Here is a 16367-nt window from a genome sequence, read left to right as displayed (position 1 = left end):
GAGCAGGGGAAGAAAGTTTGGGCTGGGAGCGTGGTTTTTTCCCCAGACGTCAGCACAAGGCGGAACAGGGGCTGGGGAGGGAGCCGGACTCACAGGGCAGCTGTGATTATTTCCCCCCCCCCCATCTAAAAAAAATTATTATTATTATAATTTTTTCTCTTTTTTTTTTTTTTGGGGGGGGGGTGGGTGGGGAAGGGGAAGGGGGCCGGGGAGCGGCCCGGCACCTCGGGGTGGGCTGCGGGCTGGGGGTGGGAGCCATGGACTCGGCGCCAGCCTTCGCCATGGACAAGCCGTTCGCCCCCGGCGCCGTGCGCGGCCCGGAGCCGCCCGAAAACGCTCAAAGCCGGAAAAACTTCAGCGTGAGCCACCTCCTCGACCTGGAGGAGGTGGCGGCCGGTATGAACGGGACCCCCGCGGCCGGTCCGCCGCCCGCCGGTAGCGGCAAGGCCATCCCGGAGCCGTCGGGAGGCAGCAGCGGCAGCGAGGCAGCGCCCCAGGACGGTGAGTCCCGCCGGCCCGGGACGGGCTCCCCGGGGATGGGGCAGCTTTGGGGATGCGGTGTCCCCGCCGTGTCCCCCCTGCCGCGGGCCGGGCACCACGGACAAAAGGGGTCGATGTCCCCCCGCGGCGGAGTGGGGAGAACTGGGGAAGCGGGTGGAAGGGAGGGGGGACCCCCGTCGGGGCGAGCTGCGAGAGTGCCGACCCCCCCCCGACGGCTGGGGCAGAGGGACCCCGCACCGTGAGAAAGGGACCCCGCACCCGGGACAGAGAGCACAGGGACCCCGGGACAGAGAGCACAGGGACCCCGCAGCGGGGCAGGGGGCACAGGGACCCCGCAGTGGGACAGGGGGCACAGGGACCCCGCAGCGGGGCAGGGGGCACAGGGACCCCGCAGCGGGGCAGGGGGCACAGGGACCACGCAGTGGGGGAGGGGGCACAGGGACCCCGCGCCGGCCGCCTCCTCGCCGGCACCGGAGGTGTCGGGTACGCGACGTTCCCGGGCGGTCGGTCCGGGGCTGCGCGGCCTGCGGGGTCCCCATTTCCCCCGGGGCTCCCCGTCTCGGTTTCCGGGCGCGGGGAGCGGGGGCGGCCCGGCGGGGCCGTGGGGAGCGGGGCGCAGCGGGTCCCGTCCCGGCGGCCGCGGCTGCGCGTCTCCGGGATCAACGGGGACGGAACTGGGGCTGGAAGAGGAGAACGGGACCGGCCCGGGATGCGGCTTCATGGCGCTCGGTCCTGGCCGGAGGCGCGTTTTTAACGGGACAATCCCGCTCGCATCCCTCCGCGCAGCTCCGCCGGTCCCGCGCATCCCGCTCCGGTCTTGGGGCGGGGGTGAGGAGGGTTCGCCCCATCCTTAGGGCAAAGCCCTGGTACAGGGGCAGCCGACAGCCCCCAGAGCCCCCCCGAGCAGAGTGTCCCCTCGGGACACAGAGGTGACAGAGGGGAGGCAGAGCGTGGGGTGGGGGTGCAGCCCCGCCATCCCCGGAGCCCGGGCCAGGTGCCCTCCCCGAGGGGTGGCACCCCTCAGATCTTTCTCCCGGCTGGGCTGTGCTACCCCAGGCTTGTTTTCTACAGCCCTGGGGTGCTGACAGCCCTGCCGAGGGTCTGACCTGTGCCTGGCCAGGGTGCACAGCCCACCCGGGAATCTGCTGCTGAAGGGGGCTCAGTCCCTTCAGTCCCCCCTGGGTGCTCTCTCTGTCCCCTCCCGTGGCTCCTACGCTGCGTTCAGGTCTAAAGCATCTTTCTCGAACCCACAACTCATTCCCTGCACAACCTCCTTCCTTCATGGAGCAGCCCCACTGAGCCCCCAGCCTTCCTCTGCTCGTGCTGCTGAGGGCTGGCTGAGGCTGGGCGCTGCTTTTTGGGATGGTATCTGGTATTTTCAGTGTTGTTTTCCACCCTCCCTCCCTTTCCCTTGGGTTTTGTTTGTACTTCTGGCAGTGGCTTTGGGGCTGTGGGGAGGGTTTCTCCTGCCTGTGGGTCTGTAGGGGGGGACAATATTCCGTGTGGGGTCAGCACAGCTTTTGGAAACCCAGCCCAGCCCGCAGCAGTCAGTTGGTCTCACAGGGCTGTTTGCAAAACAGCAGAGAAACTACCGCCCTGCTGGGCTCCTAATGCACCCAAAGAACTCAGTGTGGACCCAGCGTGATACAAAACACAGAGAGAGAGGCTGCACAATCACTACAAGCCCGTTTTTCACCCTAAAAGCCCATTCTTCTTGGGGCAAGGGCCCTGGGGTTTGGTCTGCAGATCCCAGCGCTGCTGGCCCATTTGAGATTATTTCCCATTAGCACCTGTTCCGGCAAGCTTGCATGGATGGAGGCACCATCAGCATCTGGAATGCTCTGACAAGCTGTCCAGTGGTGGAAGCATTTCTGATGTTGAAAAATACCTGGGAGCTGAGAGCAGTGGGCAGGAGGAGAACAAGGAAACAGAGACAAGAACCTGTGCACATGCAAAACTGGACCTTTGAGATCTCTTACCTGCTGGCACTGCCTTAACTGGGATGCAATTTCCTAAACTGAGATGGGGAGACTCGAAATACCAGGCAAAAGTGCTGCATTGTGAGCACCAGCCTTTGGCTCCAGATCTGCGATGCTTTCGGCATCAATGCGATGACAGCAAAGGAACTTTTACTGGTAACCTTATCTTTTATTGGCGTCCTGAAGCAAAACAGCCTCTCAGGGTTTTCTCTCATCTTCCTCTTCTTCTTCGTGGGGTTTTTCTGCCAGATGCAGGTTTGGAGCCCCGCAGCTGGTGGCAGTGGGTTTGTTAAGAACGCAAGTGGACACGGTGCCTCTGCATCTCTCTGCAGGATGTGGCTCTGTGCTCCAGCCACAAACCATCGGGGTCGTTGTGCTTGTGGGTTGGAGGAAGAGCAGCCCTGAACCTGCTGTGAAGCTGCTGGTACCCCTGCCCCAGGCAGGGCTCGCTGGGGGGCTGCGTTGGCAGAGCTGGCACAAGGATGCTTTAGGCAGCCCCAGGCCGTGCCCAGCAGGCTGCAACCCTGACAAACCGCCCTCCCCTTCCCCAGGGAAGCAGCAGTGAGAAGTTTCCGTTCTGGAGGTTGGCACGGCCAGAGAAGCTTAGGGCAGGGGCTTATTCTCTGCAGAAGGGGATTCAACCCCCTCCTGAGCTCACCTGCCCCCCCACCCCGCAGCCCTGCCTGCTGGAGAGGGTGGGTGGAGGCAGCCCCATGTCTGGGGCCCTTGGCACACCTCTTCTCCAGGAGCAGCCCCTCTGCAGTTCCTTGCAGGGCTGGCACATCCCTTCCCGCTGGCACTGAGCACAAAAGCCATGCCCAACTCCCTTTCCAGCCGAGGGGCTGCTCAGCCCTGCCTTGGCCACAGCCCCAAACTGGCCCTGAGAGTACCCAGCGCATCCTCCTGGGATGATGAACACAAATATCTCTGCAACACATTGCTCTCACGACACCCAAAAATCAGAAATCCCACAAGCCAGGCAAATAAAAGTCAACAGGGTGGCGAGAGCTCATCCACATCCTCATCTTCATCCTCCCCTGGAGTGGTGCAACAGCCTCCCATCGAAAACCTTCGGCACAACTTCTGAGGTCTTGAAAGCTTGTTCACCTCCTTTCATTAGACTAACAAATAATGTGTAACGCGAAACATCTGTTAACAACAGCCCTTAATGTTCTCAAGATGATAAAGCAGGAGGGTAATTTTAGCCAGCAAGCCTTGACTGATGGCTTTTCAAACAATGAACTTACTTTTGGTGCCGCCTGGGGATGGGAGAGGGAGTTGTGCACTGGCTCCGGCAGCCACTTTGGGGCTGAAAACTCAGAGTCACTTTTGTCACAGCTGAGCTGTGGCCCCTCCAAGGGGATCCTTTGGCATGGGGCAGGCATGCATTGACCATTTATTTGGCTACAGCCACTGGGACCTGGCAGTGGGATAGGGAGATGTAGTGGCCCCTGGACATCCCATTTTTAGAACAGTGCCTGAAGCCCCTTCCTCATCCCCTGGGACCCTCTGACCTCTTCTGGGGCTGTGAGGATGCTAAGCAGAGCAGTGATGAAGGAGAGGGGAGAGAAGTAGCACTCCAAGGGGCAGAGGGGATTAAGATGTTGTTACAACAAATTGGCTTTAATTATTTAAACCAGGGTAGCTGAAAAGGGAGAAGTGAGGCAGGGAGGGACAGGGACCTGGTATCAGAGGGGAAAATGGACTTGGTCCTGGAGTTAAAGTGGTGGCTAATTGCCCCAGGTAGCCCCAAACTGCTCCGAGGGCACAGGTACCTTCCTTGAGGCAGAGCCATCCCAGCTGATGTCCCTGTGGTGTTCCAGTCCAGGGACTGTGCTGGTCCTGGCTCCCAGGACAGTTTGGCTGTACTGCTCTACCTTCCCAAATACCCCTTGTCCCCATCAGATGTGGATGCAGCTTGGGGACACCTTGACCTGGCTGGCTGCGCTGGCAGGAGGCAGCTCTGTAACACCACGGCCGGGATGTGCCTTCCCTGGGACACCTGTGCACGTAGATGGCTCGGCCACAATTAAACCCAGCGTCATTAACTCGTGGCCGATCCCCTGTGCCTGGACCCAGCTGAGGCCTCCCTGCCCTGTAACCCCAGACCCATCAGACATCTCTCTTCAGCACCCATCTGCTTTCCACAGCCCCAAAACTGCTGGACATCCTTCAGGCTGCTCTGCTGGGAGGCTTTCTGTGGTTTCTGGATGCCTGACCAGGGACAGGCAATGGTGTAGGGACCCCGACTCAGCCCCTGTGGAGGGGAACAGGCTTTGAGAATTGTCTGATAGATGTGGCTCAGCTCTCCAAGGAGAGGCTTTTGTTCCCTAAAGGAGGGATTGGTCCCTGCTGCTCGGGGTGGCACCACATCCTGCTTGCCATGGCATGTGGGATGAGGTTGGGATACACTGGAGTGGGGCAGCAGGGCTGGGGTGCAGCGTTTATAGCACCCATCATCCCTCACCACTCCCAAAACAGCAGCAGCTGAGGGTGCCTGGCTGCCCTCCCAGGCTGGCAGATCTCTGGCAGGGCCCTTGGGGGGGACAGTCCCTGTTGGCAGAGCTGGGAATGGTGGCATCTGAAGCAGAGGGGGAGGTGAATCATCTCTGTCCTTGTAAGGCCAGCCCAGCCGAGTGGGTGGCAGCAGGACAGGAGCCATCTCAGTGACCAGGCATCACCCTCCCTGTCCCCAGCGCCTGTCTGGGGACACCCCCCTGCCTGGAGGGCTCTGAGGGCTGCAGACCTCCAGACAAGGGGATTTTCCCCATGTGCCCTTGGGGCTGCTGAAGTGGGATGGTCCCGAGGGGAGGGGACAGCACTTGTCCAGTGCCTGATGCTGGCAGGTCCCCAGTGCAGCGTCCATCAGCCGTTAGTAAGTGCCAGTTAATTCGTGTGGCAGCTCCCCACCCTGGCCCTCCTCCCAGCCCTCCACATTTGTTTGTGCTTAGTGCAAGACTGGTGATGAGGATGGATGGATGGATGGATGGATGGGGAGCCTGGCAGGTCCCAGCTCACCCAGAAGGTTTCCAGCCACTCACAGGGAGCCCAGCATATCCCAGTCAGGAATAAAGGGGCTGTGGGGAGGGACCCATCCTGTACACCCCAGGCTGATGCAGGGGACAGGGGACAGCCCCAACCTGCAGTGTGTTCCTTGCAGCCAGGCTTCCCGCTCCCTAGCTGGGGACACCCTGCACTGTGGTTCTTATCCTGTGCCTCTGCCACAGGACCACTGTCCTGCACATGGTCCCCTGTCCTGGACAGGAGGAAACTGGTTCCTCCGGTCTCACCTATCCAAAAACTGCAGTGGGGTGGGAGTGCTGCTTTCCCATGGCACAAGCAGGGTAAGGGGCTGAGTTAGGTCACCACCCTACAAAACCAGCCAGAGCAGCACAAATCACTGCCAGGCACAGGCAGGGAGGGGAGTCACAGCTGGAAGAGACCCCAGGTCTCGTGGAGCTTCTGGCATGGGGTTCACCCCGGTACCTCCTCTCCGTGCTTCCCTGTGCCCTCCAGCCTTGAAGGGTGACACACACTCGCCATCCCATCCCTCCCACAGTGACACCCACTCACCCTCCTGCTCCTCCCATGGTGACACTGGGTCACCATCCCACTCCTCCCCGTGCCCTGGGTGCTGTCAGGCTCTTACTGACTGGTGACACCAGGGCTCTGATTTGGGGAAAATCCGCCCCCGGATGAGCTGAACACCCCCACCTGGGCTCCAGGCTCCCCCCGCCCCAGCTCAGGGGGCTCTGGGCTGGAGCAGGGGCCCCAGGAAGTTGCCCTGCCCATGCTGAGCCCTCCCCAGGGCACAGGGAAACACATACCAGCACGTTCCTGCAGCGCTTGCAGGGCTCTGCGGGATCCCCACACGTGCTCACTTCTGTGCTGGGAGAGCTGCTGCCAGAGGGTAAAGGGAAAAAACCCAAACCCAGGGCGTGGGGAGATGGCTCCCCTCTTGCTGGGGGAGCACAAGAGCTGGAGCAGCCTTGGCCAGGAGGGCAGGAAAATCGCTTTTCTCCCCGTCTTCTCATTGCTGGGATTTTTCTCTGCTCGGCACTCCCAGTGAGCCGGGTTTTGGCAGGCATTGCTGTGGGGGATGCTCCTTCTGAAACCACTTCCTAGCAGCAGAATCACAGCATGACAGTGTCCAGAGGGGACAGTGGTGGGGTCCTGCACATTGTGGGGACACAAGGCTTTGCCCCACTTCCCTGGGAGTCCTGGCAGCACCCACTGATGTGCTTTAGTCCCCAGCAGCAGCTCAGACACCCCCTGACACAGCCATGCCCAGCCCAGGAGGGTGCTGGGGGTGCAGGGACACCTTGCTTGTCTCCCCCTGGGCTGTTATGTTTTGCTCGACCAGGAACAGCTCAGTGCAAGACTATTTCCCCTCTCTTTTTGGGCTGTTATTTCAGGGAATGGGGCTGATTCACAGGAAAAATATGAAATTTAGACTCTGCGCAGCCAAGATGGGTGAATTTCAACGAATCAGCATTTTAAGAGAGCCTGGGCGTGTGTCTGTAGCTGGGAGGCTGATGAAATGATTTGGGGCTTTGAGGCTGCCTCGTTAGAAACCCTCCTCTCTCCCAGGGAGTGGGGCTGATCACCCCTTCTCCCGAGGCTGGTTTCCTTCAGCCACGGGGAATTATCTCCCCAGAGCTGTAAAATCATTGAGCTGAAGGGGTGAGGTTTGAAGCAGGATGGGACTCAGGTGCTTTGGGATTGGCAGAGGCTTGGTGTCCCCACACGGGCACCTCATTCCATCCCTGCAGCAGGAGCAGAAGCTGGAAGGAGTTATCCTTCTAGGATGGGATCCCTGAGCCAGGGAACTGGATCAGAGCATCCTTTAAAGTGCTGGGGCAGTGGGTTATGGCTGGGCTGAGCTGGGACTGAGCAAGGATTTAGACCAGGGTTAATGCAGATCAGGTTTTTCCTGGCTGGAACAAGCAACTGGGAACAAGAGTGGAAGTGTGGCGGGCAGAGGCAGCCACCCCCCTGGTCTTGGTGGTGCCTGAAAGGGTCAGGGAGGATGGGAACAGCAACGCTTTTGGGGAGAAAGGCCTGATTTGGGGTTTCAAGGCGGTTTTCTGATGCCTGTCGGCCAGGACCGCCCCAAAACTGCAAAACTGCTTGTTTTTCACTGGACAATCTTAAATTTCCGAGAATTAACACAAAAATTCCTACCCTCGCCCTTGAGGCATTCCCGATGTTTGCCTTTGCCCGAGGGACGCATGACCGCGGGCGATGTTTTCCAGCCTTCCCACGGCGTGACGAAATGCCCTGTCCATGCTCAGCATCCCTCACCAGATACCCCCTGCCCTGTGCTGCCCCTGGGAGAACCAGCCCAGCGCTGGGACCTGCCGGGGCATCGCCTGTGGGGCAGCTCCTCACCCCCGGGCAGCCCCTGCCGACAGCTCCGGCTGCGGATCCTCAGTCAGGGAATTGCGGGGTAAATGGGATGCTGATTGTTGCAGGAATTGGGAGAAATTGCTCCAGCTTGTGGGGGAGTGAAACCATCCTGGGGACATTAGGGGGACAGGCGGGGTCCCCTTTGCTACCTCGTCCGCTGCAGCCCCACCCGTGGACGGTGCGGGTGCAAACGGCAGCTTGGAGGGTGTTAATTGAACAGGAGAGATAATGAGGCTGCGGTGCTGCTCTTTCCTGCGGGTTTGGGGGGAAAACAGCCTCTGGGAGGCAGGGCAGGGCTGGGGGGGACAGTTCAGGTCCCGGGGGATGCCGGGCGGGCTGGGAGCCTTTAGAGAGCGGCAGCGCCAGCCGCCGGCCCCCTCCCCTTCCCTCCTCATCCCCCTTTGAGTGCATATAATAAAGCAGCTTTTCAGCTGCGGCTGCAGTGATAGATCAGGAAGAATTGTATGAGTCTATTAAAGTCTGTGTGTCTCTGAATGGAGACTGTGGCTAAGCCAGGCGCCAGGCTCGCGCATTGAACCAGATGTGGAGAGGCGCCATCCTTTCCAGCCACTGAATCCGAGAGGCTGCAGGCTTCACACGCAAGGAAACTGGAGTGCACATGGCAGGGGAGCCGGGGGAGCGGCGGGGAGCACATGGCAGCGGGGCGCTGGGGAGGGGGCACAGCCCGGCGCTCCCCGCAGGCACCGCTGGGACTGGGGGGGTTCGGCTGCGTGAGCCAGCCCAGGCTGGGCACTGCACCCCGAGCTGTGCAGGGCATCGGCGGGGGGAGCCCTGTTGAGCCTTGGACTGTTCAGGGCATTGCCGTGTGTGTTTGGAGGGGTTGCTTTGCACCCCAAGGTGTACCGGGGTCGGCATGGTACCACAGGTCACGCAGGGCATTGCTGGGGTGGGGTGAGGATTGCACTGCACCCCAAGCTGTACAGGGCTCTGCAATGGATGTGTGTGGGGTGTTACAGGGCACCCCAAGCTGTACAGGGCTCTGCAATGGGTGTGTGTGGGGTTACAGGGCACCCCAAGCTGTACAGGGCACTGCAATGGGTGTGTGTGTGGGGGGGGGTTACAGGGCACCCCAAGCTGTACAGGGCTCTGCAATGGGTGTGTGTGTGTGGGGGGGTTACAGGGCACCCCAAGCTGTACAGGGCTCTGCAATGGATGTGTGTGGGGGGGGTTACAGGGCACCCCAAGCTGTACAGGGCACTGCAATGGGTGTGGGGGGGGGTGTTACAGGGCACCCCAAGCTGTACAGGGCACTGCAATGGGTGTGGGGGGGGGTGTTACAGGGCACCCCAAGCTGTACAGGGCTCTGCAATGGGTGTGTGTGGGGGGTTACAGGGCACCCCAAGCTGTACAGGGCACTGCAATGGGTGTGTGTGTGTGCAGTTACAGGGCACCCCAAGCTGTACAGGGCTCTGCAATGGATGTGTGTGGGGGGGGTTACAGGGCACCCCAAGCTGTACAGGGCACTGCAATGGGTGTGGGGGGGGGTGTTACAGGGCACCCCAAGCTGTACAGGGCACTGCAATGGGTGTGTGTGGGGGGTTACAGGGCACCCCAAGCTGTACAGGGCACTGCAATGGGTGTGTGTGGGGGGTTACAGGGCACCCCAAGCTGTACAGGGCACTGCAATGGGTGTGTGTGGGGGGGGGTTACAGGGCACCCCAAGCTGTACAGGGCTCTGCAATGGGTGTGTGTGGGGGGTTACAGGGCACCCCAAGCTGTACAGGGCACTGCAATGGGTGTGTGTGTGGGGTGTTACAGGGCACCCCAAGCTGTACAGGGCACTGCAGGGGGAGTCATGTTGCACTGAGCCATTCAGGGGAATCACACTGTACCCCAGGGCAGGGCATTGCTAAGCAGGGGGGATTGCACAGGGCATTGTCAGGAGTGAGTCGGGGGTGGCAGTAGCAGTGATGCTGCAGGGGAGCGCTCAGGGGACCCCGGACACAGCACTGGGGTGCAAAGAGCCTAGTCTGGCAGCAGCACAGCTGAGGAGGGCACAGGATGGGTCATGGGCAGCTCCTGTCCCCAAACCCACTGTGCTCCAGAGAGAAGACAAAAATGGAAGGACAGAAGGAAGGCAAGAAAGACAGAAGGATGCCATCCTGCTGGGGATAGCCGTGGATGACAGCTCCAGGGGCTGGTCACTCCGTGGATTCCATGTCCCCAGCAAAGGTGTGAAGCAGAGTCTGTGGAGGGGACACAGGTGACACGGGGACAGCCACTACAGGGCTGTGCTGGGCTGGGCTTGGAGCAGCTGCCACGCTCCTTCCTCACCGATTTCACTTTCTCATCTGGGCCGGCCACATGGCTGTAATTTGGGGGTTGTAAATACCTCAGGGGAATTTTTAAATTGAAAAAAAAATGTTTTCATTTAAATTAAAAGACACTCAAGCATTTCTATTAGTATTAGAGGTTTATAAAACTTAAAACAAATGTTGAAACTAAACTACCAGGCAACGTCCACTTCGGGAAGCCCTCTGCATGTTCGACATAACCCCGTTACCCATTGGGCAGTAAGTTTTAATTTTGTATGAGCGTGTCAGGGTGCCCAGCGGGGCAGGAGGGTACTTGGTCTCCTTGGGGACCTGGAGGGGATGAAGGCTTGGAGTGATGAAGGTGACGGTCTCAGCTCTGCTGGCCTTTGTAGAAGCAGGACCCTGATGTTCTTGTCTCCATCCTGTCATCCCCTGGTGTCCTCCCCATGGCTGACACCTGTCCCCAGCAATCTGCCTGTGATCCTGTCCCCCCTGCCATCCCTGCCATCCCCAGCGTCCCCGCCGTGCACGGTTCTGCTTTAACCTGGAAACAGTTAACCAGGCTGAGTTAAAAAAAAAAAAAAAAGAAAAAAAGATACGAGCCACTTATTAAAATGAATGTTTTACAATAAATTTGGCGAGAGGCCACCGACCTCAAATGAAAACCAGACCAGAGGACAGCGATGCTGCTTGCTGGCAGGGGCTTCTGGGACGTCTGTGCGTGCAGGCACCCACGAGGGTCCTCCTTGGAGCAGGGCTGGGATGGGGTCCCAGTGAGGCTCACGCCCATCCCATGCCCTGGCCAGACATGCTGGTGTCCACTGGTGGTGGCCATGGAACGGGCTCTCAGCAGCTGCTGGTGCTCACTGATCAAATGGGCGCTCCGTGATTTGTTGGCCTGGGTGCGAAAAACACCCTTTTGGCCTCAAAAAATAAAAGCAACTTGGGGCAGTGGGCAGCAGGAGGGGACACCATGGAGATTCTCATCATTCCCCCTTGTCCCTACCCATCTCCTTCCCTCTCTTGGCAATGACCCTGATGCGATGGGGTCTCTGCTTTAACCTCGTGGGGCTGGTGTTGGGTTTCAGTGCCAGATGCCATTGGGGCTGGCTTGCTTGGGCTTTTGCCTATTAAATTTCAAAAAACCACCTTTTTGGGGGGGCTGGGGAGGAGAGGAAGGCTGGGATCGCCATGCCAGGGGTCCCTGGCTGGGAGCCAGCCCTCCACACAATGTTCCTGCCCTGCAGCCCCGGCTGATTTCGTTTTATTTTTCAAACACTGAGCAAAAGTCCCAGTGAGCTCTCAACACCATGATGGCCTGAGGCACCCGCCATCCCCTTCCCAGCCCCCAGGAAAACTCACTTTGCATAAAATCCAGGGGTTTGGTGGTGCTTTGCAAGCGCAGGCTGGTGCTACTCCTGGGCCAGTGCTTGCACGAGTCTCATTAGTGTTAATTAATTACACATGTCTGCACCCTGCTGGGAAACCAGGTAACCTGTTACGTCAGGTGGCTGCGTGTGAGCGATGTTGGCACCTCTGTGGCTGCATCATGAGTGCACCAAATGGTGCCTAAAAGTCTGTGGGACGGGAAGGGAAGCAGCATCTGCCGTGCTCTGCCCTGATGTAGGGCAGTGGGGTCTGTGCTGGCATCGCCCATCATCTGTCCCACCATCCCACTCTCCAGTGGCTAATGGGGAGCCACCATGGCTGTTCCCCCTGCCCAGACCACTCACTGCAGTGCCTGGGGCTGACCCAAATCCCAGCATTTTGGGCACAGGGTCTGGGCTGGCTGTTTCCCTGAGCCACAGAGGCCCATTTGCACATCTGTGAGCCACCACGGTGCTGCCACTTGCCACGCTCGGCTGTTTTAACGAGCTGGCAAAGTGGGGAGGCTGCATCCCCAAGGGACACCCGGGGGCTGTGTCCCCAGGAGCATCCCAGGGTGCTGCAGTGGTGTGAGGTGCAGGACAGCCCAAGCACTGCTGTCATCCCACCCCAAGAAGGTCTCCTGGCTGGGAGATGAAAGCAAGCTCTGCAGTGAATGTCTCCTTGCCAGGAAGGCTCCTGGCTGGTGGTGGCTGGGGGAGAGCCAGTGCCTTTTGTTGGGTCCCTGGGCCTCCACCGTGGGGGTTGGCAGATTCACAGGAGAACAAAATGAAAATTCCTGCTCCCCCGTTGGTCGGTGTTGCTCGGAACTTGGCTTGGATCAGTCAAACCCACCACAGTGTCTTTTCCTGAGGCGCTTGGCTGTGCTGGGAGGGCTTCAGCTCCTGCTACCCCCAGCCCTGCAGCCACAAACATTCGCCTGAAGAGCCCTTGGGTCTGACACAGCCTCTCGGAGCATCCCTGCATGAAGCCGGGAGCACTCATCCCAATATCTATCCTGTTTCCCCCTCCCCTGTTTGGCATTTTCAGGGGACATCCAGACTGGCACCACTGCAGATGAGTTTTTGGAGGCTCTGTGTGACCCCAGCCCCAACTAAGAAAAGAGGGACCCCAGAGGGGTGCAAACCCCTTTGAGTTGCATGTTCCCCTGCTATGAGCAGGGAAGATGCCAGACCCTGCCTGATCCTGACCACTCGAAGCCACTGTCCCCAGCAGATCTGTGCAGACAGTGGACTTTCCCACGAGCCTTTCCTCCTCACCATGCCTTGAGGGGCAAATTGGATGCTCGTTGGGGAGCAGCACCCCAGCTTTGCCCCAGCTCAGCTCCTCCGCAGCTCTGTCCCCATGGAGCGCTGACACAATGGAGGCAGTGGTGGCTCTGGAGCCGGGACAGCCCATTGTGTCAGGCTGCAGCCACAGCCTCCTGTGAACACACGGGATGCTCCTGGCAGCTCCCGAAAGCCCTGTGCCAGGCTGGGGTCACCCCACGCTGCACAGTCCTGGGAGGGAACATTTCTCTTGCAGATCACCGAGCCCCAGGGGTGCTCTCAGCACTCTGGGTCCGGGCTGGCTGCCCTGGGCCAGTGCCACTGTCAGTGGGCGCAGCCAGGCAGTCTGAGCCCCGCGGCCCCACAATGGCCCCGGCTCCGGCTCCCGGGGTGCAGGAGCCAGGCGGCTGGGAAAGCACAGCCAGAGGCCTTGGTGAGCCCTGCACTGGGTGCCAGCGCTGTCGCAGGCTTTCGAGGCTGTTTCTGGAGCAGGCGTGTCAGGGGATGCTGATGGTGCCAGGCTCTGTGGTCTGGATCCTCGTGCAGGGTTGGGGCTGCAGCCAGGATGCTGGGGTGCATCCTGAGCCAGTGAGCCCAGCAGCAGGATGTGTCCGTGTCACTTTCTCCAAAGGTCTGTCCACAGGCCGTTCCCACCCCAGGTAAAAGGTGGCACCATCTCTCCCAGATCCCTGTGACAGTGGACAGGAACTTCTTGTTCTGCTCAGCCTACTCTCCTTATTGCACCAGAGCTTTGTGGCCAAAGATGTTCCCCAGCCCCTCCCTGAGGCTTGACAGCATCCCACCAACCCTGCCTCCTCCTTCAGGGAATGTGGCTGCAATTAATTCATTAAATGCTTCCGCTGACGCAGGAGCTGGCCCTGCCAAAACACCATTCCTGGGGCCTGGCCTCAGCTGGGTGAGCGCCGTGCTGGGCTGTGCAGGAGCCTCTGGCCGGGGCAGTAGCCTCTGGCATGGTGGGAAGTGCTGGGAATGTTCAGGGACTCCTGAGCACGTCAAAGCCTCAGGGCTTTGCTTGCAGCCCTGTGGTTTTCAGCAGTTTTCAACTTCCAGGGCATCCTCTCTAAATCACAGCACATGACTTGGCCAGCTGGTTTCTCACCTGGCATCTCCAGCATCTGCTTCCCTTCTTCATTGTTTTCATTATCTTCCTCCTTCCTCACTGTGACTTCCTGATCTTGTCCCTCTTGTGCACCTGGGTTTTGCAGCACGGCTGCCCTTGCTCCAGAGCCAACTGGAGAGCCAGCTCTGAATCCACTCACAGCTCTCAGCAGTGAATTTGGTGGCTAATTGCTGGCTGGAACCATCCCTAGGGGAAGCAGTGTCCCATGACATGGGAATCTTCCTTTTCACATTCCTTCTGTTCCCAATACCCATCTAAGCATCATGTTCCCACCACATTTGCTGCACTAATAATGAGCTAAAAAAGGGCTTCAGTGCCACCACTGAGTTACCAGCACAGGTTGGACACATCCCCACTGAGATGCAGGGATGCTGCTGGCTCAGCCAGGACCTTCCTTGTTTGTTCAGACTTTCAGCTGAACTTGCTGTGATGGGTGCTCAGACACCACACACCATCCGGGAGTGCAAGGGGAAAACCTCCTGCGCTTTGGGGGTGCAGGCTGTGCATGGAACATGCCTGGGGCTGCAGTACTGCTGAGCAGGATCTTCCCAAAAATTGGGTGTCTGTGTGGCTGGGGGTAGCAAACTGCAGTGCTGGGTGGTTTCTGGCTGGTGCAGAGGCAGCTCTATAACCATAAAACAGGCTGCTGCTGCCTGTCAGTGAGCACAGGCTAAGGCCCCCCCCGGGACAGCCTTGGCCTCTTTCTTGGTCCAGGCTTTTGCTGCTCCTTTTTAACAGAGACACTTTTCCCCCAGCAAAACTGGCAGCCTGTAAAAACGTGTCAGCGTTTCAGTTTTTTCACAATTAATGAGGTGAAACATCCTCGGAAACATTTTGCTGTAATGTTTCTCCAGTAGCTGGGACTTGCCCCTCTCTTAAATTTTTCATGTACGCCACTTGAGCTGAGAAAGTTTCCTTCGGACTCAGCACATTTGGACCCCCCCAGCTTCAACCTCCCCCCAGAGCCTTCAGCACTCCCAGGGTCTTTGCGAGGCTGGGGCTGTGCTGGAGGGGGAACAGGGAGCGGCAGTGGGTCAGGATGAGGAAGTGGGAGCCTTCTCCCAGCAGTGGGGGAGCCTGGGGAGGGGCTGACAGCCCTTGTTCCCCAGGGATACCTTGTTCCCCATGGCCATGGTTGTTCCCAGGATGGGTTTGGACCTCACAGCATCGTGCCAAGCAAAGCTGGGGCCGGTATCCTGTGGGCAGGGGTTGGTGGCCCTAAGGGGCTTCTCCCCTGGATACTGGGGTGAAATCATGCAGAAAATGGGGGTTTCACTGATACGGTTTTGCCCCTAAGCTGGTGCTGTGTTGGTCCTGTGCACCCAGGCTGGGCTCGCTGGTGGGTGCAGGAAAGGCACCGCACCTGGGTGACCCAGCACATGTGGAGGGGCAGGTTCCTGGCCGCTTCTCAGCCCCTCAGGCTTTCCAAAATGATTCGGGGAGATTAAAGACCCATTATGGTGTAGGCATCTCGCACGATCCCTTCTGCAACAAACCCCATCCTTCCTGCGCCCATGAGCAGGGACAAGAGCCCAGCTTCCGTTTGGCCTGTGGAGCATCCCTCCTGCTGTCCCTCCTTCCTGCAAAGCCCCAGTGTGGGCTGATAAAACCCCCCCGGGTTCTCAGGCTTTTCCTAACTGCTCTCAAGGCAGAGCAGTGTTGGAAGTAGCTGCTGGAAAGAGGGATCATCTGCACTTGGCAGCCCATGCACCCCCAAATCACACCTTGGCTTCGGGTGTCTCAGCTGAAGGTTGTGGGATAAAAAGGAGCTGGAGTGGGCACACACCACGGAGGGGCAATTTCCAAACCCCAGAGCTTTGCTGCAGCTCGCTGCAGTGTGAAGGGAAATGCTTCCTCCCCATCGCATGATTTAGAGGAACAAGTTAAACAATTGCACATGAAACTTTGGCAGACGTCATCGCCGGAGCTCTCCTCGCTTCCCCCGAGTGTATAAAGGGATGAAGGGAGTGCACATGTTTACCGAGAGAGACCATGGGAGAAACGAAATACATTGTTTTTCCAAAGGATTTCTTGGCTGTAAAAGACCTCCACCACCCTGCGGCTTCCCTGATGAAGGCCCAGCGTTAATTTGTTAAATCCACATCAAGTGCCCAGAGAACCCGTTGTTTATTTTTGCTAATTCAGCCGGCCGAGATCAAATTGGGGTTTTATTTGTTAAGGATAAACCTTAATTAATAAAAGCTATTTATTTGGCTAGAGCCAGCCGCAGCCTGAGGGTCAGATATGCCACGATCATTATTTCAAGTAAAACAAACCCAAAATGTCTCTCAACAGTTTGAAAAACATAGAAACTTAGAGGGCTGAATTTATTTGTCTTAGGAAGAATTTACAGCTAATTCCCTCCAGGCTATTTCAACCCTTAAATTATACCCAAGAAGAAAAAAGG

At 58.6% G+C, this 16367-nt stretch overlaps 1 protein-coding gene across 1 annotated transcript in view; it reads left to right on the top strand.

Moving 5' to 3' along the window:
• Positions 1-225: 225 nt before the first annotated feature.
• PRRX2 (paired related homeobox 2) overlaps positions 226-16367 on the top strand; it is a 24291-nt gene continuing 8149 nt past the window's right edge. The window contains exon 1 of the mRNA XM_048325786.1: positions 226-501. Within this exon, the coding sequence (XP_048181743.1) occupies positions 258-501 (244 nt within the window). The 5' untranslated portion in view covers positions 226-257. The remainder of the gene's footprint in view (positions 502-16367) is intronic.

The sequence above is a fragment of the Corvus hawaiiensis genome, chromosome 21 (genome assembly GCF_020740725.1).
Source record: "Corvus hawaiiensis isolate bCorHaw1 chromosome 21, bCorHaw1.pri.cur, whole genome shotgun sequence".
NCBI lineage: Eukaryota > Metazoa > Chordata > Aves > Passeriformes > Corvidae > Corvus > Corvus hawaiiensis.
The sequence above is the reverse complement of the archived record's forward strand: the minus strand, read 5'-3'. Positions and strand labels throughout refer to the sequence as shown.